Genomic DNA, 26,519 nt, shown 5'->3' with positions numbered 1-26,519 from the left:
AGCAAAAAACAGAGACAGAAAACAGAAGGGGAAAAACGTACAGAATCAGTCTAGAAGGTCCAATATCCAACTAGAACAAAGAAAAGAAATCAAACACTTCAAGAAAATTTCTCCAAATGTAAGGACTTGAGTTTCCAGACTGAAAGGGTACACAGGAAAGAAATGAGAATACACATACATCAGAGTATAAGTGGAAAATTTCAGAGCACTAAAAAAAAAGCAAGAAATCCCAAAAAGTTTCCAAGGAGAAAAGGATTCAAGGAGAATCCAAATAACATCTGATTTCTGAAAACTAATAACAAGAACAAGAAGATTTCATGGAGGAACGTGGACAGCAAAATGTTGACGGTAAATGATGCCCAAACTACAATTCTTTATTCAATCAAACTATCATATTAAATATGAGTAAAATAAGATTTTCACCTTCCATGCATCCTTTTCCAGGAAGTTCGTAGAAAATCTGTTCCACCAAAATGAGGGAACAAACCAAGGAAGTGAAAGAATATTTAGGAAACTGAGGATCCAATGTAGGATAATGACAAAAGGTGATTATAATGATGTCCACTCTTTCAAAAGCCCTTAGAACACTGATCCAGGTTGAGGGTCAAAATGCAGAAATGCAGATAAAATTCCAAAAGCAGCAGCTAGTAAACTGGTGAACATGTTACTGAATACTCAATATTTGGCACATAACAGACATTCAATGAATATTTGATGAATTGCACTGATATGCAAAAAAATAACTATAAGTTTCAGTACATGCCCAAACTGAAACACTGTGAAAAAATTTAGGGTATTATTTTTAAGATTTTTCCCTTCTATATAACCCAAGAACCTAAAATTTCTTGATGACAAAATGAAAACAAACAAACAAAAAAAAAACATTTTTGGCTACTTTTAAAAATTTTTTTCTCCAAAAAAGATTAGTGATGCTTCTCAAATGAAAAAAAAATTGATATTTCACCATAAGAGAATTTAAGAGCACTATTGATAAGCTAATTACCTTCTTACATAGTCAAGAGGAAATCAAATCCAATAAACACAGGAATGAAGCTAAAGTTATTTCTCTTTATTTAGTAGATTTAGATGTGATGGACTTAAATCTTAGCTTAGAACTCAGATGAGCATTTAAGAATCAAAACAGTTTACCTGGTAAAAGTAACATATTTATAAAGTTTTCTTGCTTGCTTTCAAATTGTATTCATCATAAAGGTGGGATGATTTGTTTTACATAAGGCAAGACAGATATCCTTTTTATTCAAGCTTAACAAATTAAATTGCAGTTAAAAATTTAGATGACTAAAATGTCTGGCAAATTAGATCACAAATATATGACTGAAATATCATTAAGATAAGCAAGTTCCTGTAAAGTGCTCTATTCCATTTTTCTATGTTATTGGCAAAAGAACATTTAAATTGCCACAGGGAGACTGAAAACAACACTGTTTCAAAAAGCCTCCTTCCACTGAGATGAGTTGAAATAAATAACTAAGCCCAGGAGTAGTCAATAAATTTCATTATTCAGTCATTCATTAAGTAAGCAAATATCTCCTGAGTAAATCTCCTGAGTGCCAGGTGCTGTTTGCCATTATTTAAAGCACAATAACTTACTCCTAAGTGTGCTTTCCCCATCTTTCCTCTAAACCTGAAAATGAAGCATACAAATTAAAGAAAATAAAGGATCTGCTCACTTAGCATTCAGGTGATATTATTTAACTAGAAAACGAACCATCCTATCCATTAGAACAATTACATAAAGAGCCACCTACCTTTTGTCTTCAAATAGAGAGTCATGATACACCATAGACAATGCCTTTCTTCTTACATGTAATTGTGTTGAGCATGCTGTGGTTGCAAATACCAGTAAGTACCATGAGCTTTGCATGAGGCTCCATATTTCTTCAAAGGATTTACTACCATAGGATATGGACCATGTTAAGTCCAATAAAGCAGAAGTTGCTGGCACTGTTGACATTTTGAGGCAGATAATTTTTTGTTACAAGGGGTTATCCTGTGCATACTACAATGGTTAGCAGCATCTGTGGCCTCTACCCACTAGATGCAGTAGTACCCTCTCCAGCAAAAAATGTGCTTTCAGACAATGCCAAATATTGTGGGAATTGCCTCCTGTTCTACCACTTTAGAGAAAACACCTCAGAGAGGGAGAGTGATTATGGACAGAAGAAGTGGTCAGGTAAAACAATGATCTCTCATTCATAATTGTAGCCTTCTGGTTTCGTATATATGCCCAAGTACATTAGCCTTCTTCATGCTACTGGCCATTTGACCATTTTAAGGTCAAATGTCTTCTAGTCCTAAATCTTTTTTTTTTTTTTTTGGTACCAGGGATTGAACCCAGAGACACTTAACCACTGAGCAACATTCCCAGCCCTTTTTTATGTTGTATTAGAAACAGGATCTCACTAAGTGTGCTTAGGACCTCACTGTATTGCTGAGGCTGACTTTGAACTGGCAATCCTCCTGCCTCAGCCTCCAGAGCTGGTATTACAGGTATGTGCCACCACGCCTGGCCCTAGTCTTAAATCTTAATTGAGGTAAGGGAAGAGAAAAAGTCCAATTAAAACAACTCACAAATAACATGAAGGAAATAATTCAGCCTAATCTTTTCTCCATCTTCCACTTAAAAGAATACCAAGGTCATCTTTTTTGTTAATTACTTAGCATAGTTCCAGTAGTTTTGACAAATATTTCAGTACTTACCATATGCCACACGTAGTTCTAGGAGGTGTAGAAAAGATTATTGTATCAACTCCATTTACTGAATTGAGAAATCACTCCAACAAACAACTTTTAACAGGTAAATCTTTGTGACCTTGAATTTGGCAATGGACTCTTTTTTATGACACCAAAAGCATAAGCAATAAAGGAAAAAACAGGTTAACTGGACTTCATTAAAATTTTTTTCAAAACTTTTATACATCATAGGCCACCAAGACAAAGTGAAAAGACAAACCCACAGAATAAGAGAAAATATTTGCAAATCATACATCTGATAAGGGACTTGTATCCAGTATACATAAAGAACTCTTACAATTTCACAATGAAAAAGACAAATAATCTAAATAAAATTTTTAAAATGTCAAAAGATATGAACAGACATTTCTTCAAGGAAATATACCAATCAGTAATTAATAATCATGTAAAGATATGCTGCACATCAATATTCATCAGGCAAATTCAAATCAGAACAATGAGATATTACTTCATACCTACTAGGATGGCTACAATTAAAAAGTCAGAAAATAGCAAATGTTGACAAGAATGTGGAGAAACTGAAACCCTCACTGTTGGAGAAACTGGGAAATGGTACAGTTGCTTTGGAAGACAGTCTGGCGGTTCTTCAAACAATTAAACATAGAGTTACTATGTGAACTAGCAATTCCACTCCCAGGTATATATCCAAGAGAAATGTAAACATGTTCACACACACACAAAAAAACTGGTGCTTGTATATTTATAGCACCATTATTCTAGTAGCCAAAAGGTCCAATCAACCCAATTGTCTACCAATAGGCAAAAGGATAAACATAATGTGGCATATCCATACAATGGAATATTATTCAGCCATAAAAAGGAATGAAGTACTGATATATGCTACAATGGAGATGAACCTTGAAAGTGCTATACTTAAGTGAATGCATCCAGTCACAAAAAGACAAATATTAAATGACTCCATTTATAGGAAATGTCCAGCATAGGAAAATCTATAGAGATGGAGAGTACATTAATAGTTACATAGGACAAGTGGGAGGGATTTGGAAGGGGGTTAGGAGAGAATGGAATAACAGCTAAAGGGATGGGATAGGGTTTCTTTTTGAGATGAACAGTTCTTAAATTGTAATGGTGTGAATATACTAAAATATATACTTTTAATATATTCTGTTTTTATTTTTATATATTGTATACTTTAAATGGGTGACTTTCATGGCATATGAATTACGTCTCAATATTGCTCATTTCAAAAAAACAGCATTTAAGGTCCACTGGAAAACATGGCATTTACACCATGGCTTAAGGACAAAAAGATTTTGCTTAAAATACCCTCACATCCAGCTGGGGAGATAGCTCAGTCGGTAGAGTGCTTGCCTTGCAAGCACAAGGCCCTGGGTTCAATATCCAGCACCGCAAAAAAAAAAAAAAAAAATACCCTCACACCTAGAGAGATCTCATTCTTTTGGTTGTCAGGTAGGAAGTGATCACTGAATGCTACTTAAACTATTGAAAAAATGCAGGTAAATATTTTATGTATAACTACAAAAATCTTGAAAGTTAAAAAAAATTTTAAATTCCATGACATCAAGGAACTTACCCTGGATGTAAAGCACAGCAATTATAGGTATATTAGGGAGCATTAAGTAATCAGATTCATGGTGTAGGGGGAGAGGCAGAAGCACAGAGAGTGAATGAGCTCATTTGAAATGCCTAAGCCTGGAAGACCCCCTTCTTTGCCAGCTTGCAGAGATGCTGAGAGAACAAACTTCCTTCCTGAGCATTATAAACCTCAGGAGGCTAAAAATAACCCCCCATATGGTTTACTCCAGCAACAAATAGGAAGTCAACTAAATAATAAAGGGACAAACAAAAACAGATTTAAGGAAATACATAAAAAACTAAACCAATTCCCAGGAATGACTACAGGGAAGTTTCAGCAATCAGCATGTGTTTATTGCTTTTCCAGGCAAACATCTGATGATAGGATCTGTGCGTGCACGGCACACAATTCCACTACTGAGATGTTTCAACCTGTGTTGTTTTCAGTCCAAATAAAGTCCATTTCTGTGTTTGCCTCATGCAATCCACTCTATCCTATCTCACTGCAGAGCTCCTGGAATGCCAGTCCCCAGAGTCCATAGTTTTCCAAACCTGAAGAATCACCAGTGTCAGTGACAAGGAAATGCCCGGGGACATTAGGGATTTTTTTTTTTAATCCTTTATAAATCTCAGTTTCTGCCCTGGCCATTGAAAATAGCCCAGTACACCATCAGGCCGACTGTGGGTACTTCATACAGCACTGTGCTCCAGTTTCAAAGCAAAATTAGGGCTAATATGGAGGGGGGGGACGCAAGGAAAAAAACAACCAGGGGCGGGACTGGTTTTTCCTACAGAGCCTCAGATTTCAAAATGACTGCCTTGGAAGCTGAAATGACCCAGATTATTGGGAGGGGGGGGCGCAGATATTCATTCCCCTGCGGAGTAGCTGTGGCTTGGTATGCAAATGGGAACTGGGGGAGGGGGGATATCTACATGGAAAGAGAAAGAACAAGCAATGGTCTTTAGGTACCACCCACCTCTCCAAGTGAATCACTGCAGTGTCAGCCCTGCACTGATTCCACGAATTGCCAAACAGGATGAGGTAAGGCACAAGTCTGGAGCCCCCTCCTCCTCCTCTTCCCCCTCCTCCTCCCGCGCGCAGAAGGGCGCATCGCTCAGCGAGGTGCACCACGCAGCCCCCAGCGGCCCTGGCTGAGGGGGCTGACGTCACCCTTCTGCATTGAGCTTCAAGGACTGGTAGCAACACCAGTTAGATGGGGAAAAGAGTTGGGGCGCTATCGCTATCACCAAGTGCCAGGGGTCCTCCCCCAGGACACTGTGAATTGGGTTCATGCAGTGAACAGAAGGAGCGGATAGGGACTATAAGGATGGACGAGAAAGGAAAGGGGTCGTAAGATCCATCTTCTAGGTCTCCGAGAAACCTCAAAGATGCCCCTAGCTTATATAAGACCCTCTCCCCTTTGCGCGCCTCCACGCGGTGGCTGCGCCTGCCCCGCTTTAGTGCGCTCCGGGGACTCGGTCGTCCTTGCCTAAGCCGGCAGGGGCTTTGGGCGCCTCTATTCTGCAGCCCAGCAGGGTCGAGGATAACTGGGAATCTGGGATCAAACCTCGCGCTCCCTTGCTGGTTTCTAGTCCGCCACAGGTTAGCTCCAAGAGGCGCCGCGAACCGGTTGGTAAGGTAGGGTAGGAAGGGGAGTCCAGAAAGGAAAACGGACAAATAAACCCGCAACTTTCCCCAGAGGCTGACCCTATCCCGCGAGCTTAAAAAATAAATCAATACATTAAAAATGATTTTTTTGTAAGGTCGACAACCTGCAGTCACCCCCACCACGCAGCCAACTGCAGCCTGCGCCAGGCAGAGTCCAGGGTCCGAGCAGCCCAGACCTGTGCCCTGAGATCCCGCAGCCCCGACCCAACACCTCGCGCCTATCTCCTTAAAAAGGGGGCCAAAATTTGGTTTTGGGTTTGGATTTTCCCCCACTTTCCTTTCTAAGAGAAGAGCATCATCACCCAAACTGATGGACGGATGCCCGGCCCCCGGCCAGGCGTGGGCACTCACCCAGAAGACGAAGGAGTAGATGATGAGGAGGGTTTTGAGACAGGTTATCACAGGTTTGGTCTCCATTCTCCTCGATGCCATACTACAGAGCTCCGGCGGCGGCGGTGGCGGCAGGCGGCGGGCGGGCGCGCGGGAGGGGGGAGGAGGCGGGGCGGGGCGGGGCGGGGGCGCGTGCTGCCAGAGGCCCCGTGCGCGCGCAAGCGAGGCCGTGCGTGTGCGTGAGCGCGCACCCCGCGGGAGCTCCCGCTGAAGGAGCAAACCGAGGAGCTACTGCGCATGCTGGGAAGGCGGCCCGCGCCTGCATCCCGCGCAAGCTCAGACCCCCAACCCATGTGAGGGTGGGGCTGGGGAAGGAAAAACAAGAAGTTTAGAGGCTGTGAGAGGTCAGAGGAACCTCTCCCAGACCTCCAGGGTATTTAGGTTTCTGCTTTGTACAGAGTACAGTCTTGTATCTGCAAGATGTCTGCACCTGGCTACATGAAGTTTATGGGTGTCCCCAGCGATCAGTCACGTTTCTACATTTGGAGGCCCAGCTGGTCTTCTCAGATGGAAGAGGCCCAATAGTCATGTCCTTGGCAACAAGCAAGCCTTTTCTGTGTCAGGAACAAACTGTGACAGGTGGACAGAGATACAGCTGGAAGGATGGTCAGGAACCCAGGGGCTCAGACAGAGACCCAAATCCTCACCACCACAGGTATTACAGTCTCCCCAGGAGCTCCATTTTTTTAGATTTTCTCACACTTGGAAATTATGAAGCCAGATAACAAGAGGATTCTGTATGAAACATCATTCTTACATATAAAATGTTTAACAGATAACAGTTTAATGGGCTTGAGAATCATTTGCCCCACCTAACAAGTACAAACCACCTCACACTCATAAAGGAGAACTGTATCAAGGAAATCAAAAAAATATCAAAAACAACTTGAAATTTCCTCCAAATGTTGAATACAGAGATACCATAAGAATTTCATTCCTAGGTATCCATGCAAGAAAAATGAAAACATGTTCACACATGTACACAAGTGTACATGAATGTTTACATTACCATTATTCATAATAGCCAAAAAGTAGAAACAATCCAGATGTCTACCAACTGACAAATGGATTGTGTATTTGTACAATGGGAAATTATTCATAATAAGGAATGAAGTACTACTCATAACATGCTGTAATACAGATGAGCCTTGAAAATGTACTTAGTGAAAGAAGTCAGACACAACCACACATTGAATGATCCATTTATAAGAAACATCCAGAATAGACAAATCCATAGAGACAAAAATAGATGAGTGGTTGGGGAAGACAGGAAAGAGGAGTGACTATTGATGGGTAGGGGGTTGCGTTTTGTATTGATGAGAATGTTCTGGAATTAGATAATGGCAATGGTTGCAGAACTTTGTGAATATAATATAAACTACTGAATTGCATGACTTTTATTGCATGTTATTATATCACTATAAAAAACAAAGTACACTCCACCCAAATTTCCCATAGCTGGTCTGTAAAGGAACACAATACAGATCCTGTAGGAGATTGATTCCTAAGAGAATGTACACTCACAACAACACTATCACAAGCTAACTCTTTCGTGGGTAATGTTAAGAATACCTTTTTGTGAAAGAGTTAAAAAAAAGAGTCAATAAACCTTGGCAAAAGTCTCCCAGGGTCAGTTGTTGTAGGAGTAATTATTACTTTCAATGAGTCACACATGGTCCCAGGTCAGTGCAGTCATTGTATAAAGTGGGCACAAATACAATGAAGAGAACAATCTGGTTAAGGAAATGATCAATCCTAACAAAGGGGGAGTGGAGAGGAAATATGGCTGCAGATGGAAGAAGGTTAGGAATAGGTAAGCAAGGTGTCGCTATTAAAAAAGAAGACAGCATGTTGATTCTCTCTGCTACTTACTCATTTTCATCATCTGAAGAGTGCTTAAAAAAACTATGAATTCCTGGGTCCAATCCCAGCTATTCTGAGTCATTTGGTGTGGGGTAAAGGCTCGGCATTTTTTAAAGCTCTTCAGGAGATTCTAACATGAAGCAAAAGTTGAGGGCCATTGCTCAACAGGAACTCTGCTAAGCAGCATAAATAATTTGAGGAGTTCATGTATGATATTCACAGATGACATCCATCAGTTTAAACTCTCTCTCCATTTCACAGTTCGTCTGGAACATTTTTAGAGTATGTAATTAGGTGTAGATCCTTGAAAACTTGAACTGTTCTAACAAAAATAAACTAATTATAAATACTTAGTAACATAGTAGGTAAGTTAAAATACCTCATAACTAGATCCTGGCTCCTCAAATTGTGGTTTGTGATATAGGGTGACAAACCATTCCAGTTTGCCAAGAACTGAGGGATTTCCCTGCATCCAAGACTTTCATTTCTAAAACCAGAAGTCTTGGACAAACCAGAATGAATTGGTCACCCTATCCCCAAATTAGCAGTACTTACATCTGCCAGGAGAGTTTGTTGACAAGGTAAAACCTCAGGTCCCATCCAAGCCCATGTGAACAAGATCCCCAGTGATTCAGATGCATAGTAGTTATTTTGTCAGGCAGTCACTGATTGAATAGTGTCCCCCAAAAGATATATTGAAGGCCTAACCCTAGTACCTCAAAATGTGACCTTATGTAGAAGTAACATCATCGCAGATATAATAATTTAAGATGAGGTCATACTGGAGTAATGTGGACCCTTAATGGAATATGACTGGTATACTTTAAAAGAGAAGACATGGGGAGAGGGCCATATGAAGACAGAGTCATATGGGGAGAAGGCCAGGTTGTAACAGAAGAAGAGACTGCAGTGATGCACCTGCAAGGCAAAGAATACCAAGTATTGATGGTCACCTCCAGAAACTAGAAAGAAGCAAGGAAGAATTCTACCTAGAGTCTTAGAGGAAGCATATATGAGCTGGCTCCAGCTTTCTCTACCACTGCTCTCCATTTGGCCCTGTGCTTCAGCTGTCTTGGCACGAACAAGTGGGCTTCATTCCTTCTGAGGGCCTTTCACACTGGCTGGGTCCTTTTTTTCCATGTTTTGCACCCTAAACTCTGAATATTTCATCCCTTTCTTGCTGTCATTCAAATCTCAGTATAGATATCACCTCCTCAGGCCATTTCAGTCAAAAATAGATACTCTGTTCTAACTCTCTGCATAGCACTTCTCTAACATTTTCATGTTTATGTTATTGCTTTTATTTTGTTTTTCCATGTCTCTCACTAAAATGTAAACTCTAACAGAGAAAGGTATTTTTGTCTGTCTCATTGACTACTGTACATCTTTGGCACCTAGATGCAGTAGGAACTTAAAGAAAATTACTGAACAGATTATTGGTGCATAGTAGTGACTAAATAGACAATTGTTGACTGGTTGAATAAGAGTGTCATAATTGAATGGGCGTTGAAGTATGGCTAGGATAATGGTGGTCTTTGAGAACCTGTTAAGAAGTTCATCACAGACTAGAAATAGTATGAACAAAGGCAGCTTGAACTAAAACAGAAAGCTTACTCAGGAAAATGGGAAGGCACACTACAGGACCTGGAGGAGGAAAGGAGGCAGAAATGTTGGATGGGCTGTGGTGAAGGTCGTCCTTACTCAGCCTAAGGCCAAGTTAGATTCCCTAGCATAGACAGCAAGAACAGTGGAGGGTCTCAAAGTGCGAGAAGGCTTATACAAAGTTTGAGCATCTGTTCATTCATATACAGTTCTATTTTTATTGATACATCTGTGTTGTTCCAAAGTTCCTAACTGAACTCCCCAAATCATTTTTCTCTGGGAATCAGAAATGTCTACAGAACTGAGTTTGAATCTACCAAGGGTACGTTCACAAAAAGCACTCAGGAAAACAGTCAACCAAAAAGAGAAGGGAACTGAACTTAGCAAACCTGATTCAAGGGGACCTGGTAAGCATCGGATGGTTACTTAGGTGACGGTTTGATAGAAACATGAAATGAGTGACAGTTGCAGGTTCTCAACTTTCCTCCTTAGACTCCCCCTGAGGTTTGGGGGTTAAGGAGATAAATTTGCAAAAGACTAGATTAGAAAAAAAAATAGTCATAAAGATATTGGGAGCACACAAAGTTTCATAGCCAATATAGCCTGCTTAACAAAAAATAGCAGGGACAAAAAGTACTGTTCTCGTTTTAACAGAATGACAGTTGAATGGCTCAGAACATGGGGTGGAAACGTAAGAGACTCAACTTCCTTTAAAACAGAACAAGTTAAAAAGAAGGAAAAGGTCAGTGTCACTTAGTAACAGGACTATATTAGTAAGACTGATCCTGAGAGCACTCACTGAGGGCTAGGAATACTGGGTTGTAAATACATGTGTCACTGCTCTTCACACTGGGAACTTCCTGAACATATTGGAAGGGATTTGAGAGGAGTTGTAGTGCCCTAATTCTTTTTTTGCTCTTTGATCCAACAATGCCTCATCTATAAATTCTCCTTACTAAAAGAAATACATGCACAAAATATATCTGTAAGAATACTAATTGCACAAACTATTACCTAAATAGTGAAATTAGAAATAATCCAGGTATTCATCCATAGTGATTCACCATATATTCATTCTACAATATTAAAGGGTACCTACTCTTTGCCAGATATTTTTCTAAGCACTGGAGATACAGCTGCAAGCAAAAAGCAAGATCCCTATCCTCAGGGAACTTGTACCATACTGGTGAAGACAAACAATGAAATAAATTTTAACATATGCATACTATAGAAGTCTCTGATACTATGTTTAAGTATTAGATACATTTAGCTGTATTAAAGCAAAAGGTCCATCAGGATAGACTATATCATACATAACTTTTTACATGTAAGTTACAGAAGAGAATTATAATATCCTACTTCTGTGATTGTACTCTAAAAATTTATTAGAGTGTTCATCAGAAAAATGGATAAACTTACATGGTATTAGGAAGAAATTTTACCTCTGAAAATGTTAATTTGATTTTCTACAAGCAATTCTGCATTTACAATGAAAATATTTTTCAAATGCTATTTATAAAAAATGCTATGTATAGAGCTCAAAACTATAAATGCTTCCTGAAAATCATTATTGAGATCTTGTATTTAATATGACTGTTGGAACATAGGGAAATGTGAGTGAAACTTTTTGTATTTAGGGACACAAAAATTACCTGTAATCCCAGTGGCTCAGGAAGCTGGGGAAGGAGGATGGCGAGTCCAAAGCCAGCCTCAGCAAAAGCAGGCACTAATCAACTCAGTGAGACCCTGTCTCTAAATAAAATACAAAATAGGACTGGGGATGTGGCTCAGTGGTCAAATACCCCTGAGTTCAATCCCCGGTACCTCCCCCAAAATCATAATTATGACTTAAAAATAATCCTGGTAGATCTCAACCAAATGGAGATACAATGTGAAGATATTAATGTTTTATTTTGTTTTGGTAATAGGGATTGAACCCAGGGGCATTTAACCACTGAGCCACATCCCCAGCCCCTTTGATATTTTATTTTGAGACAGGGTCTCTCTAAGTTGCTTAGGGCCTTGCTAAATTGCTGAGTCTGGCCTCAAACTTGCAGTCCTCCTACCTCAACCTCCTGAGTTGCTAGGATTACAAGTGTATGCCACCACACCCAGAAAGACAAGTTTTTGAAGTAAATTGTATGATTATAGATCCACATGAATAGAACTCCAGTGCTGTTCCCTTCATGATGAACACAAATCTACTCGTGGAGGGATAGAGCAGAGATATTTACACCTGCTCTATTTCATATACTGTTTCTTGTTGAGCTCTAAGAGAACATGTCCATTCTTAAATACCTTCCCTAGAAAGTTTGGAAACAATCCCACTGATAGTTTTGCTTTACACATTTATGTTGTGCCTCAAAAAAAAAAAAAACGATCTAAATATCCAGCAATAGGGGATTAGGTTTAAAATGATGTTATTTTGCAGTAATTTTTCAGTTTGCTCTGAATTACAAACTACAGATTCCATTTCCAACTGACTTCCTGTTAGGTTCACCAGTGGGAAGCCCTAGTGGTGGGACTACATGGGAAAAAAAGAAATTTTTTTCCTGTCTCCGGAAAACCCTCCAGATCAGGAGTAACAATAACAGTACTACAGGCAACTATTTGTTCTCAACATGTGTGGCAGGGTTTTTTTGTTTTTGTTTTTGTTTTGGGGTGTTTTTGTTTTTGGTACCAGGGATTGAACCCAGGGGCATTTAACCACTGAGCTGCATCCCCAGCCCTTTTTAAAATATTTTATTTAGAGACAGGGTCTCACTGAGTTGCTAAGTGCCTCACTAAGTTGCTGAGGCTGGCTTTGAACTCATCATCCTCCTGCGTCAGCCTCCCAAGCCACTGGGATTACAGGCATGTGCCACTGGCTGTGTGGCAGTTTTAACAGCATTAGTAAGGCTGTGAACACCTCAATTCCTATGCAGTGATAGCAGCACTTCCAAAAGGGGCAGTGATGGTGCTGCTTGTAGATCTGCATCAAGCTCAGGATTGTGGGCCTAGCTTAGGAGTAGTAGAGCTCTCCGGTGTATAGGGAACACTCACTGTTGTCAGTTGTTTGCAAAACTAACCAGAATTCTTTCTCTCCCTTTCCATGCTATTTTTCATTGCAAGGTTACAGTTCTTCCCATAAAGAATCTGTTTCCTCTCTCCTTGAATCTTGGCTGGCCTTGCTTCTTACAGTGGATAACAGAATGCAATGAAAATGACATTGCAATAATGCCAAACCAAGGCCTCATGAGAATTCATGGGCTTCTGCTCACTGTCTTGGAACCCTGGGACTACTATGGGAATAAGCCCAGATCAGCTTGCTAAAGAATGAAAAACTATGTGCATCAGAGTCTAGCTAGGCTTCTTATCCCAGTTGATTTGTCAAATATGTAAGCGAGCTTAGCCAAAACAAAAAATGGCAAACTATAACCACCACAAATGTGAGGGAGCTCAGCTGAGACCAGAGAACTATCTACATGAACTCAGTCTAAATTGCTCACCACAGAATTATTTCTTAAATAAACTTACTGATTTTAAGTTTCTTACACTCCTGTAAGTTTAGGGTGGCTTATTATGGAGCAATAACTAGCTGATATTTACTCTTGTTTATTTCAGCACTTTTTATATTTTTGTAGCAAATTATTAACATTAAGTCCTTTTCTGCATTAAATATGTAGAGTGATTTCTGCTTGCCTGACTGGACACTACCAAATACTATGTTCACAGAATGAAATTCTCTACAGCTGTCGAGTGAATGTTAAAGTGGAACATTTTGACATGTGATTTCCTCACATTATAAAGGAAACTGCAAAAAGCATACATATACACAAAATTTTGGAGATGAGCATATGCACATAAATACTAATAATTATTACTTCATGATTCAATATCTGGTTGAGATTTTTTCTTTTATTCTCTATGGTTTTTGCATTTACTAAATGTTCTTTGAAAGCGTGTATTTATTTTACAATTGCAAAACATTTTATTTTGAATTGTTAATTTTTTAAGACTTTTAGATTAATATTTGGTTTAGGGGAGTTATGGTACCCTCTGCAACCCCCATTTTAGTGACATATTCAAAATGACATTTTTTTCCCAAAACAATAGATGACATGAAAAGACTGCTTTTCCCTGCTAAAAGTATTCCAAGCTAGGTTGTGGCCACTGTCATTGCCTAATGTGTTAGTTAGTTTTCCATCTCTGTGACAAAATACCTGAGAGGAAGCAACTTAAAAGACAAAAGGTTTATTTTGACTCATTAATTTCAGACATTTCAGTCCATGGTCATTTGGCTCCATTGTTTCTAGGCCTGTGGTGAGGCAGAATCTCATGACAGGGAGCACATGGCAGAACAAGGCTGCTCAGCTCATGGTGACGGGACACACACTCACACAAAGAGGAAGGGGCCAAGAACAAAATATATCCTTTAATGGCACTACTTCCACCTGTCATCTAGTACAGTATCCACACAGCCTGTGTTGCCTACCCTGCTTTACTTACCAATCCCTAATCATGCTTATTTTTAGCAGGATGCTTGAATGTCCTTCACGGTAATAAGCTAAAACCAGCTGGGTCCAAGATGGCTGCTCAAATGACTTCTAGTGGACCTCAAACTTAACCATCATCTAATTTGCATGCTAATGATAGTTTAGCATGCCATGATAGTTTATAATCAGTGTGGTAGCAACCAGGAAAGACCATATAAGGAAAGAAAATAGACAGTTTCTGGATTCCTAGAAAACTTCCCTGCCTTCCCCAGAACCTGATGAATATTCCTCCCTCTAATCTGTTGCCTATGATTGCTCAGTGAGTTGAGAAGGTGATTTGTGAGCTAGGCTCCCATTCCTCCATTCTCTTCCCATTGAACAATACCTATGCTGTTGATGCTCAATTCTAGTTTTTTATTGGCTTTATGAACCTGAACAGAGAAAGGACCTTAACATTGAGGATCTCTTTCTTACAAGAGGAGCCAACATTTCATTGATGACACTACCAGTCCCACTTCCCAAAGTATCCATCACCTCTCCATAGTTCATTAAGCTATGAATCCATTAATGGATTAATCCATCCATGAGATTAGAGTCCTACTAATCCAATCACCTCCCAACCCCTCCCTCCATATTGCTGCACTAGCAACCAACCTTTTAACACACGAGGCCATGGGGGACATCTCAGATCCAGAGCATAACACCCAGTAGTTCATAATCATGCAGTACCATCTGAAGTAGGCATTAACTTCTTTTTTCTCTTTCAACCCTCTTTCTAGACTATGTCACCTGCCACACAGCAGGTGCTAAAACACTCCTGATGAGTTTTCCCCGTATGTATCCAACCCTAGTTAATTTACTCTGAAGGTGTATGAATCTTCGGGAATCTTTTATTAAGATGTTATGCTTTTACACAGACTCCAATGTCTGTGACAAATACCACATTCCTATGACATGAAAGATATAATTGATAGAGACGTGGCTTATTAGAATTCAGCAAAAAAGTGATAGACCCAGCTACCCAGGTCCTGCACACAGATTTTACCACTTTTTGGTCACTTATGTCATGTTTATTGACCTTATTTTTTTAAATCAAAGGAATGCTCTCTACATGATGCTGACATCTATTTTAGTTAGGTGTATTTGTTAGAGAATTATCTGTGCATTATAACTAATGAAACAATAAATAAAAAGGAATATATAAAAATTCTTCTATCTAGTTATAGTGCAAAGTACTTTAAACATTAAAACATATAGATGTTATATAACATAGACCAGAGTCTTATCTTATTGAAATGCTTGAGCGACAACATTTAAGGTGAAGACTAGGTCAGCCAATTGTGGAGTAAGACTGCCTGGGTTTCCTCCTGACCTCTGTACCAGTTTTCACATTTGTAAAATGGAGATATTAATAGAAACTATCTTATTGTCTTCAGTGAAACATAATATGTAATGTATTTGGAACAATTCTGACATAGAAGGTGCTCAGTGATGTTAGTTATCATTATAACAACACTGCACCACCTCCTAATTTCTGAAGTTTGCATCTAAAATGGACCTTAAAGATTACTGTGTTCAGTGTTTTCAACTCACAAAAATCTGTTAGTGGATTGTGAAATCAACTCAAAAACTTTCTTTCAGCATTTAATAAAACAAGAAAGAATAGAAAATATCAGAGTGCAATGCATGTAGTAAGAATGTGTTGTTTTATGAAATGTTAGCTTTAGGGGGATAGCAGATGCAATTGACACTGCCTGTATCACCTCAAATCTCTTCCCCTGTTTCTGCCCTCCCCCAGTGTCTTTGTGCTTCTTTCCTAAAGAATCTTCCTTCCAGTTCTTGACACATCTACCCTTCAGCTACTTGTGGCATATTAGCCTAATGTACTATATCATTTATCTGTTGATGTATAACAAAGTTCTCAAATACCCAGTCACTTAGAGCAACAAGCATTTATTATCTCACCTGGTTTCTGAGGGTCAGGAATCCAGGAGCAATTTAGCCAGGTGGTTCTGGCTCAAGTCTCCGATTTTAGTCAAGCTGTCATCTGGAACTGCATTCATTTCAAGGCCTGACTAGGGTTGGAGGGTCAGCTTTCAAATACACATGATGGTTGGCAGGCCCCAGTTCCTTGTCACAAGAGTCCATGTCATGGACATCATCATAGGATTGCTCATAAAATGGGACTTTGCATGTGTGTACTGAATCAATATGAAACATTTCTTACTGTATGTCTTGAAAAAAATGAATTTAAAAAATCTCTGGTCTTAATCAGTCCTTTGATTTTACAACTGAGTAAATGAAGGTTCAGACAAGTGTACTGATTAACCAAAGATTACCCAGTCCTTAGTGTTTAGACGAACTCCTGGTTTTAATTTGACATCCTATGCTAAGTCTCTGGTTGTGAAAATCATTTATATTAGATTACTCCAACTCCTCCTTTTGATAGTTGTGTGGCTTATGTCAATTCAGTCCCTCTGGGGCTTAGTCTCCTTATCTGTAACATGGGGATAATAACTACTTATAAGAAATCAAAGGTTGGATAGGAATAAAATCAAAATCTGGCTCCACTATTCACTGCCTTTCCCTCCAGTTTTTACTGTGGTAAAATGTACATAACATAAAAAGTATGAACTTAAGCATTTTTTTTTAATTGTGCAGTTCAGCGGCATTACATAAATACACTTATATTGCTGTTTAGCTGTCAACACCATCTATTTCCAGAACTCTTTTCATCTTCCCAAATTGAAACTCCACACCCATTAAACAATAACATTCCATTCCCCCCTCCTGGCAGCCCCTGGCAGCCATCATTCTATTTTCTTTCTTTATAATTTAACATTGGCTGACATTTTATAATAGTGCATTTTCATTGCTCCCATCTTGGGTAAAAAGAGACTAATATTTTCTAGTGTATAGTACCTGGTATATATAACCAATGGGAATTGGAATTATCATGTACATGAATGAGCTTTGTAAACTATAAAGCACCATACACATGGGAGTTATTGTGGTTATTGTTATAATACTACACCTAAAGAGGACCCTAAATTCTGCCTAGTTATATGAGCTTATATATCAAAAAATTATAAATTATTGATCAACATCATATCATTATTTAACATTAAGGTATGTTAATCAGGCTAGGCATGGGGCCTACGCCTGTAATCCCAGCAATTTGGGAGGTTGAGGTAGGAGGATCACAAATTCAAGGTCAGCCTCAACAATTTATCGAGGCCCTAAACAAGGTAGCAAGACCCTGTCCCAGAATTAAAAAGGGCTGGCCAGCGTGGTGTCTCACACCTCTAATTCCAGTGGCTTGGGAGGCTGAGGCAGGGGAATTACAAGTTCAAAGCCAGCCTCCATAAAAGTGAGGCACTAAGCAGCTCAGTGAGACCCTATCTCTAAATAAAACACAATGTAAACCACTCTGTGGTTGAGTGCCCCTGAGTTCAATTCCCAATACCAAAGAAAAGATATGTTAATCATATCACCAAGTTCATTTTTTTTCTCTGAAAAAGCAAATCAATTTTTCTTTATGGAAAAATTATCTGAAAAAAATCTTTTCTAAATGAGTGGTTTTATATTTTAAAAATTTTCACTTATGTAATAAAGCATAAAAGGATCAACTCTAAATGTGTGAGACTTTTTAGATTTTTTATCTCACAAACTGGTAATATTTCTGATAATAAGGTCAAATATAATAATGTTTAGCCTCAAAAGACCCTTATCTATTTAGTGACAGTATTAAGGATTGAACCCAGGGGTGCTCTACCATTGAGCTTCATCCCCAGCAATTTTTATTTTTTATTTTGCAACAAGGTCGCACTGTTTCCCAGGCTAGTCTCAAACTTGTGATTCTCTTGCCTCAGCTTACCGAGTAAGTGGAATTAGGTATGCATCCCCATGCCTAGGACACTTATTCTTTGAGTGAAGAAGTGGAATGATTTTATAGTATGTATTAACATAAGTCTATCTGTCCTTATGGACTTACCACCATTCCATCTTTTTTTGGGGGGTGGGTGTTACAGGGGATTGAACTTGGAGGAACTCCACCACTGAGCCACCTCCCCAGCCCTATTTTGTATTTTATTTAGAGACAGGGTCTCACTGAGTTTCTAAGCACCTTGCCATTGCTGAAGCTGGCTTTGAATTTGCAATCCTCCTGTCTCAGCCTCCTGAGCTGCTGGGATTACAGGCGTGCGCCACTGCCCCTGACCCATTCCATTTTGACGGACCTAATAGTTCAAATTTTAATAAGTAATAGTTAAATGGAATGACATACAAACAGAAACTAAAAGAAACCAGAAGATGTTTCAAGATGAACTAATTTAAGGCCTATGGTTTTGTTAAAACTATTCACACATGGGTTCGCTCATCTGCAAATTGGAAGAACGAACTTGTCTAGAGAGGGAAAAACATAAAGACTAGAATCAGTCTTTAGTTCCTGAGTGAGGAACTAAAAACTAGAGGGTTTTCATTTGGTTGGTTGGCATTTAATTTTTTTTTTTAGTTTAAAAAACAAAAGCCTGAGTACATGGAAAACTATGGCCCTTTCTATAAACAAGCAAGCACCTGTGTACATTTCTGGTACAAAATATTATATTTCTGTGTTAGAAATACTGAGGTGCTGCAAGAAATCAAATATGTGCTTAAAAGTGGGTGGGCAAGGCAAACTTTACTCTGCCCAAAGGGTGTGCTACTGGAACCTGGCTAGCATGCACCGCTGGGCTTTAACTTTAACTGATGGTGCTAATTATGGCCAATTTAATCACATACACAAACTTTGAAATTTTCCTTCCATAAACCTTCTGCAGCTTAGACATTCTACAACTTGTTTACATCCTTAGTTGTCTCCTCTCTTTCATCTTGGACTTTAGCACAAGAATATTGTTAATTGTCAGGCACTCAGGATGATGGACCCCAATTAAGGTTTTTTTCAAATGTAAAGACCACCCCCTGACTGATGCCAAACATTCCAGTCAACTCCTTTGTCCTGTAGCAGCAGGAAAATGGAGGTGGGGGTGGACGCAAATGATTGGACAACTAGATTCCAACCATTAGGAAGGAGACTTTTTAAAAATATCTGTTCATCATGGACTCTGATTAATGCCTTTATCCAGAGGCTATAAAACCTCTGTTAGTTTCCCCCTCGAATGACAGGAGTTACATTGTCTCTCATTTAAACAAACCTTACTTCTTTTTAATTAAATGAAATACTTTACTCTTTACAGTACTTTAATCAAAACAGAGCTGAAACTTTGTGTATGCATATAGAATTACACCTGTTAGAATGTTAAATCTGAGTAAACTTGCTTTTAGGTTAAGATCCAGAAACCAGCAATCTTAAACCCTATTTTTAATTTATCAATTTATAAAAACACACTTAATAGACCCAAGTATATGTTACCTCATGGAATTTAAGAAGCCAAGAGTGCTTAAATTTTACTCAGGTGATGTTTTAGTATTTTAACTTTGCAAATTCATCAGATGTTTCCTCTAACATACACATTTATGAATATTAATCCCATTTATGTTAGAACTGACTTACCCATTTCTAAATTAGGTTACCCATGAAAACCAAGATATCAAACAAGTCTAGTTAACACTTTATATAAGTTATTCCTCTCAAAGAAAATCTTTAGAAGCAATGAACATTGCACTTTAAACATATAGAGACCAACACTCTGACTGGCTTTAACAGTGGTTCACCTCATGCTTTGAATATAGCCCTTGCTACTCTGATACTGAGGTTTTAAAATTTTTTTAATTTGTTCTTTTTAGATATACATGACAGTAGAGTGTATTTTGACATATTACACATACATGGAGTATAACTTCCCATTCTTGTGGTTGAACATGATATGGAGTTTCGCTGGTCGTGTATTCATGTATGAACATAGGAAAGTGATGTTCCATTCATTCCACTGTCTTTACTATTCACATCCCCCTCCCTTCCCTTCATTACCCTTTGTCTAATCCAAAGAACTTCTATTTCCCCCTTATTGTGAGTCAACATTCACATAAAAGAGAGAGCATTCGACCTTTGGTTTTTTTGGGATTGGCTTATTTCACTTAGCATAATAATCTCCAGTTCCATCTACTTACCAGCAAATGCCATAATTTCATTCTTCTTTATGGTTGAGTAATATTCCATTGGGTATACATACCACATTTTCTTTATCCACTCATCTGTTGAAGAGCACCTAGGTTGGTTCCATAGTTTAGCAATTGTGGATTGATGTGGCTGTATCACTCTCTAGTTTACTGATTTTAAGTCCATTGGGTATATAACAAGGAGTGGGATAAAAAAGTAGGTCCAACTGTTATCATGACTTTTTAGGAACCAAATTCCTCAACAAGACTCCTAAAGCACAAGAAGTGTACTCAACCCACCTGTATTGGAGGTTTCTTGTACACTCCAGTCCCCTGTATGCTCAATCTCACTTATTAGGGATTTATTCCATACCCCTATCCCCTTTTCCTGGGTGTGGTCTTGCATTTCTGAACAGTTTCAACCCCTGCCCTTTTGGGGGGTTATCTTGCATTTGTGTCTCAGTCACACTCACACAACCTCTGGGATGTCTCAACCATCAAGAAAACCAAGAAAAAACTTCTCTCTCAAGCTTCAGATCAGATTTTCCTACCTTGGTCTGTGCATCTGGTTGCCACGGTGCTTGCTTGGGCCCTTTACATGCATTGCTGATCCACTTCAGATTTGGGGTTCTTTTTTTCTTGATTTTTTTTAGTTGTTGATGGACCTTTATTTTTTGTTTATATGTGGTGTTGAGAATCCAACCCAGTGCCTCACACACTAGGCAAGTGCTCTCCCACTAAACCATAATTCTAGCCTGACTTTGGGTTCTTTGTCAGCCTCAGGGATCAGTTTCTCCCCCACTCCAAGTCCACTACAATAAGGCAGCAAATGCATCTCCTCTAAAGAGGGGGTCCCCACACCCCTCAGTGAAGAATGGATCCCCATGATGGGTGCCAAAATTTTTAGAAATACCAAGGTGTCCCAAGAAATCAAACGTTGTTTGAAAGTGGATGGGCAAGGCAAACTTTACTTCTGCTGGGAGAATGTGCTACTGGGACCAGGCTAGCAAGCACATCTCATGGGGAGTCTGCTTGCTTTTATCCTTAATGCAGCATTGCCCTTCATCCTGATTGGTGGAGCTTGGGGTTATAATCTATGCGATTTGGCTAATATTAAAATTGGGGCAAAGGGAAGGGCTATAATTAAAATGACTACAATTGGATTCAATTAAGGCTGAATATTATATTCTGAAAATGGACCACTATATCTATTTCTCACATATAAGAGGGAATAGCCATCAAAATTATACATGTAATTTGGACCCAGAAATTCTTTTGGAAGTTACATGTGCACACATGCACACATATACACACACACACACGTGAAAACATGTATATGCAACTTTGGTTATTGAAGCTTTTTTGGTAATAGTAAAAGTTTGGAAGACACTCAATGTCTGTCATTTGGGGATTGATTTAAGAAATTGTGATACATCCACACAATACAAAGCTATGCAACTATAAAATGGTTGGGAATATTTTTTATGTTCTAAAATATTTTAAGTAAAAATGTCAAGATGCCATACAGTGCATATGCTAACTTTTGTGTAAAAAAGGAGAAAATATGAATATTTATTTTCAAATGCTGGCAAAATAAACAAACACACTCCAAACATGTGTACCCTCTCAAAATTGGAGATAAAATAATAAAATTTTCATGGTTAATCCTTCTCTTTATAAAGGGCAAGGTACTGGTAATTGAAAAAATGTTTCCCAAAGTCTGTTGCTGGGTTCTCTAATCCATCAGAGTTTAAGCTAGATGTCATGAAAGTCAGTGGACAAATGTAAACAGCTCATGTAGACATCTATGTTTTCAGTGTTAAATTTGAATCATCAAACCTGACATGGTGGCACACAACTATAATCCCAGAGACTGGGGAGGCTGAGGCAGGAGGATCTCAAGTTCAAAGTCAGTCTCAGCAACTTAGCAAGACCTTGTTTAAATAAATAAATAAATAAATAAATAAAAGAGTTGGGGATGTGGCTCAATGGTACAGTGCCCCCAGGTTCAATCCCCAGTACCCCCCAAAATTTTTTTGAATCATCATGTAATTCCTTTTTCAGGATATAATAAATTCACTTGATTTTGGTGTCAAGTTCTTGAACCAAGCTATGTCAAGGATAAAGGTGAAAGGTACTAAATAAGAACTACTAATTGAAGACATACTGACAATGGGGTGCAGGCATACAGAGCTCTGGTAGAACCTATTCAAATAGACAAGGTTCAATAGTTGTGAATGTTGAAAAGTAGAGAAATGTTCATTTTGATACCTGTAAAAGGATTCCAAGTCTCCCCTACTGCTTATAGATACTGCATTACCTATATAATTTATTTAGCTATGGGAGAATTACTTGCCAGAATAAGCCATCCATCAGTCTTCATGTATTTCTACACATAGGCTCCACACATGTTGACCACACCGAATTGCTTTTTCTCTTTCAGTGCTGAGAATCAAACCAAGGCCTTGTGCATGCTAGGCAAGCACTCTGCCACTAAGCTACTCAGCCAATCCCTCTTTGTGAGTTTCTAGATATGGGAAATGCCAAGAGAAACACATAGAAGGCATAACCATCAGATTGAGTAAGCCTTAACTCTGTCATCAGGGAGAGTCCAGGCAAAGAAAGAAAATAATTGCAGGTGTTTGGAAAACATCCTGCTGTAATTATGAACCTCCTCGTTTGTGAATTGCTTTTCCTGACATCCCTACAAACAGCAAAAGGGACTAATGCTGTTGTGGACCATTAGGCCCCAGAGCACTGGAAAAAGAAAGCATCCAACTACGACCCACCTGAAGGGGAAAACTTGAAAGAATGGCAGGCCCTTTGCTCAGGCTCTGGAGAGAAGTGTGGAAAGGCTGAAGAATAGACGAGCAGAACAGGATTGAATCTTGTGGGCAGAGTTCCAACTTCTTCCTTCCATTGTCCCATGGTAAAACTCAAGCAATCTTGCCCCACTGTCCCTTGTGGAGGAAATTGCATCTCACTTCTGATGCATTCTCCTCTCACTTTGCTGTCAGGCAGTGTTGGTGTGAGCCTTATGTGCTTCCCTTTGGCTTTGTCTCCAAAAATGTCAGACATTAGTCTCCCGGAACCCAAAGGCATATGGAAAGCTGAGTGGCCACCTTAAAGCCAATGATATATTTTTGAGATAAACAATTTACTAAGGATTTAAAAACATTCCTTTGCTCCATCCTCTTTGCCAGTCCTGCAAAGGCATTCCAGGGTGTCACTGTGGCAAGGGAACATATTTGGAATTTATTGGTTTTCTCCATGATAGAGGCATCAGCTGGAAACTGAGACCAAAAAAAGTTTCGTTCTTACATTCTCTTATGCATTTTTGCTCTTTGCTAGAAGAACATGGAACTGGGTAACAATTATCATAAAATTGTCCTGCATATCTCACCACTTAGGTTATTGGTTATTTCATTTATTAAACCACAAATGAGCAACTAACCTTATCTCTGCATTTCTTGCCACACCTAGCACAGACATTCGTTTAACAGATGCTCAATAAATGCATGCTGAAATCAACCACTAGATTTATTTTACATTAATGAAATCAGCCTTGTTGCAGATAAAATATCAAAATGATTCACATTTCAGTAGTAAAATTAAAGTCTAGAACTGCTACCTTCATTTTGAAATAAGAAATGTTTATCTGAGAAAACTTGGTTTATCATTTTGGAAAATATGTGTTTTGATTTCCAATTCCTAATCAAAGCAAAACAAATTTCAATGCCTCTAGAATGTAAACCAGTGGTGGACATATATTAAATGTATTGATTTTGTTTTTCAGGTTCATACTTAGTCATCTTCTTTATAGTTTTTTTTATTTTTTTTCCTGAGGCAAGTTGGTGGTCAAGATGTAATTTTACAAGCTTCCTAGAATAATTAAATTATCTCTAGCTATAAGAAAACTGCAATTGTCTTTCCAATTTCCAACCCTAGAAACAACTGCACCAATACATACCTTCTCATCAATTCAAATTTGCTTCAATTTTGCTATCTTCCACGAACAAAAGCAAATAATTGGTGATAATGATACTATTGAAAGCATAAAATTTATGTAACGAACTGGGAGAAAGTTCATAGAGTAGAAGAAAATGTTTGAAAATTTTATATCTAATAAATGGTTTATATCCAGAATAAGTACTCTTAGGACTCAAAAATAAGACAAATAGCCCAATTAAAAATGTGGAAATGATGGGAGTACAGTTTAGTGGTAGAACATGTGCTTAGCATGCATGAGACACTCAATTCATCATCCCCTGCACCAAAAATAAAAAAGAGGAAAGTGTTTGAATAAATATTCCATCAAAGAAAACATACAGACTGTAAATAACAATAATTTAGTGTATTTAAAAAAGCTATAAAAAAGGTCTTGATTGAAATCATAAATAATGATAAAAGTTTGAAGAAATGGATATGCTTAACCATTTTTTTTTTTTTTTTTTTTTTGCTGTTGGGGATGGAACCTGGGAGAACTTCACCACTGAGTACTTTTTTATTATTTGTTCTTTTAGTTATACATGACAGTAAATTATATTTTGACCTATTTATACACACATGAAGTACATCTTATTCTAACTAGGATCCCAGTCTTGTGTATGTACACGATGTTGAGATTCACTGTGGTGTATTCATACATGTACACAGGGAAGTTCACTCCACTGTTTTTCCTATTCCCAACTCCTCCCTTCCCTTTGTCTCAGACCCTTTTAAATTTTTTGCTTAAACACGACATCTCCCTAAGTTGCTGAGGCTGCCTCAAACTTGCAATCCTCCTGCTTGGCATTTGCTGGTAAATAGTTGGAGTTGGAGAATATGATGCTAAGCGAAATAGCCAAACCCAAAAAACCAAAGGCCAGATATCTTCTCTGATATGCAGATGCTAATTCACAATAAGGTGGGGGATGCTGGGGAAAAATAGAGTTACTTTAGATTAGGCAGAGGGAGTGAAGGGAGGGGAAGGGGTATGGGAGTAGGATGGATAGTAGAGTGAAACAGATATTATTACCTCATGTACATGTATGACTGCATGACCAATGTGATCCTGCAATATGTACAGTCAGAAAAATGGCAAATACTGTTTATCTGTGATTTATCAAAATGTATAAATGCATTCTACTGTCTTGTATAACTAATTAAAACAAATTAAAAAAAAGAGAGACATTAATAAGTGTTAGTGAGGATGTGGGGAAAAAATACCCTAATAAATTTGTGGTGAGACAGGAAGCAATGGTGTGCATCTCTAATACCAGCAATCTGGAAGCCTGAGGCAGGAGGATTGCAAGTCTGAGGCCAATCTCAGCAACTTAGTGAGACCCTGTCTCAAAATAAAAAGAACTTTGGATGTAGCTCAGTGGTAAAGTGCCCCGGGATTCAATTCCCAGTACCAAAATAAATACATAAATAAATAAACAAATAAATAAATAAACAAACTAACTTGTGCTGGGCATGTAAAATGGTACAGCAACTTTGGAGAAAGTTTGGCAGTATCTTACAAATTTACCATACAACAGAATTCTACTCTTGTGTATCTACCCAAGAAAAATAAAATCAATGTTCATATAAATATGGACTTGAATACAAATGTGCATAGCCTTATTATTTATAATAGTCAAAACCCAGAAACAATTAAAATGTCCATCAACTAGAGAATGAAGAAACAAATTATAATATACCCAAACAATAGAATTTTATTCAGCAAATTGAAAGAAACAGTACCAATGCATGCCACAACACGAATAAACCCCAAACGCATTTTGCTAAGAAGCCTGACACAGAACACTACATACTATCTGATTGCCTCTATATGAAACCTCCACCATAGGCAAATTTACAGACAGAAATTAGGTAGTGGTTTCCTGGAGATGGGTGTAAGAATGAAGATTGACTGAAAATGGGCATGAGGAGTCTTTTTTATTGGTGCATTATTATTATACAGAATAGTGGAATTCATTGCTACATATTTGTACATAGGCATGAGGAGTATTATGGGGTGATGGAAATGTCCTAAACTTGGATATTGGCAATTTTTGCAAGCTATAAATTGATTTAGAAAGCACTGAATTGTGCACATAAAATGAATG

General features: G+C 38.5%; 1 protein-coding gene across 1 annotated transcript in view; it reads right to left on the bottom strand.

The window, feature by feature from the left end:
- Tspan7 (tetraspanin 7) overlaps window positions 1–6,496 on the bottom strand; it is a 126,266-nt gene extending 119,770 nt beyond the window's left edge. The window contains exon 1 of the mRNA XM_047537000.1: window positions 6,353–6,496. Within this exon, the coding sequence (XP_047392956.1) occupies window positions 6,353–6,433 (81 nt within the window). The 5' untranslated portion in view covers window positions 6,434–6,496. The remainder of the gene's footprint in view (window positions 1–6,352) is intronic.
- Window positions 6,497–26,519: the final 20,023 nt, after the last annotated feature.

The sequence above is a fragment of the Sciurus carolinensis genome, chromosome X (assembly GCF_902686445.1).
Source record: "Sciurus carolinensis chromosome X, mSciCar1.2, whole genome shotgun sequence".
Classification (NCBI taxonomy): Eukaryota; Metazoa; Chordata; class Mammalia; order Rodentia; family Sciuridae; genus Sciurus; species Sciurus carolinensis.
This window is presented reverse-complemented; position numbering and strand designations above follow the sequence as displayed.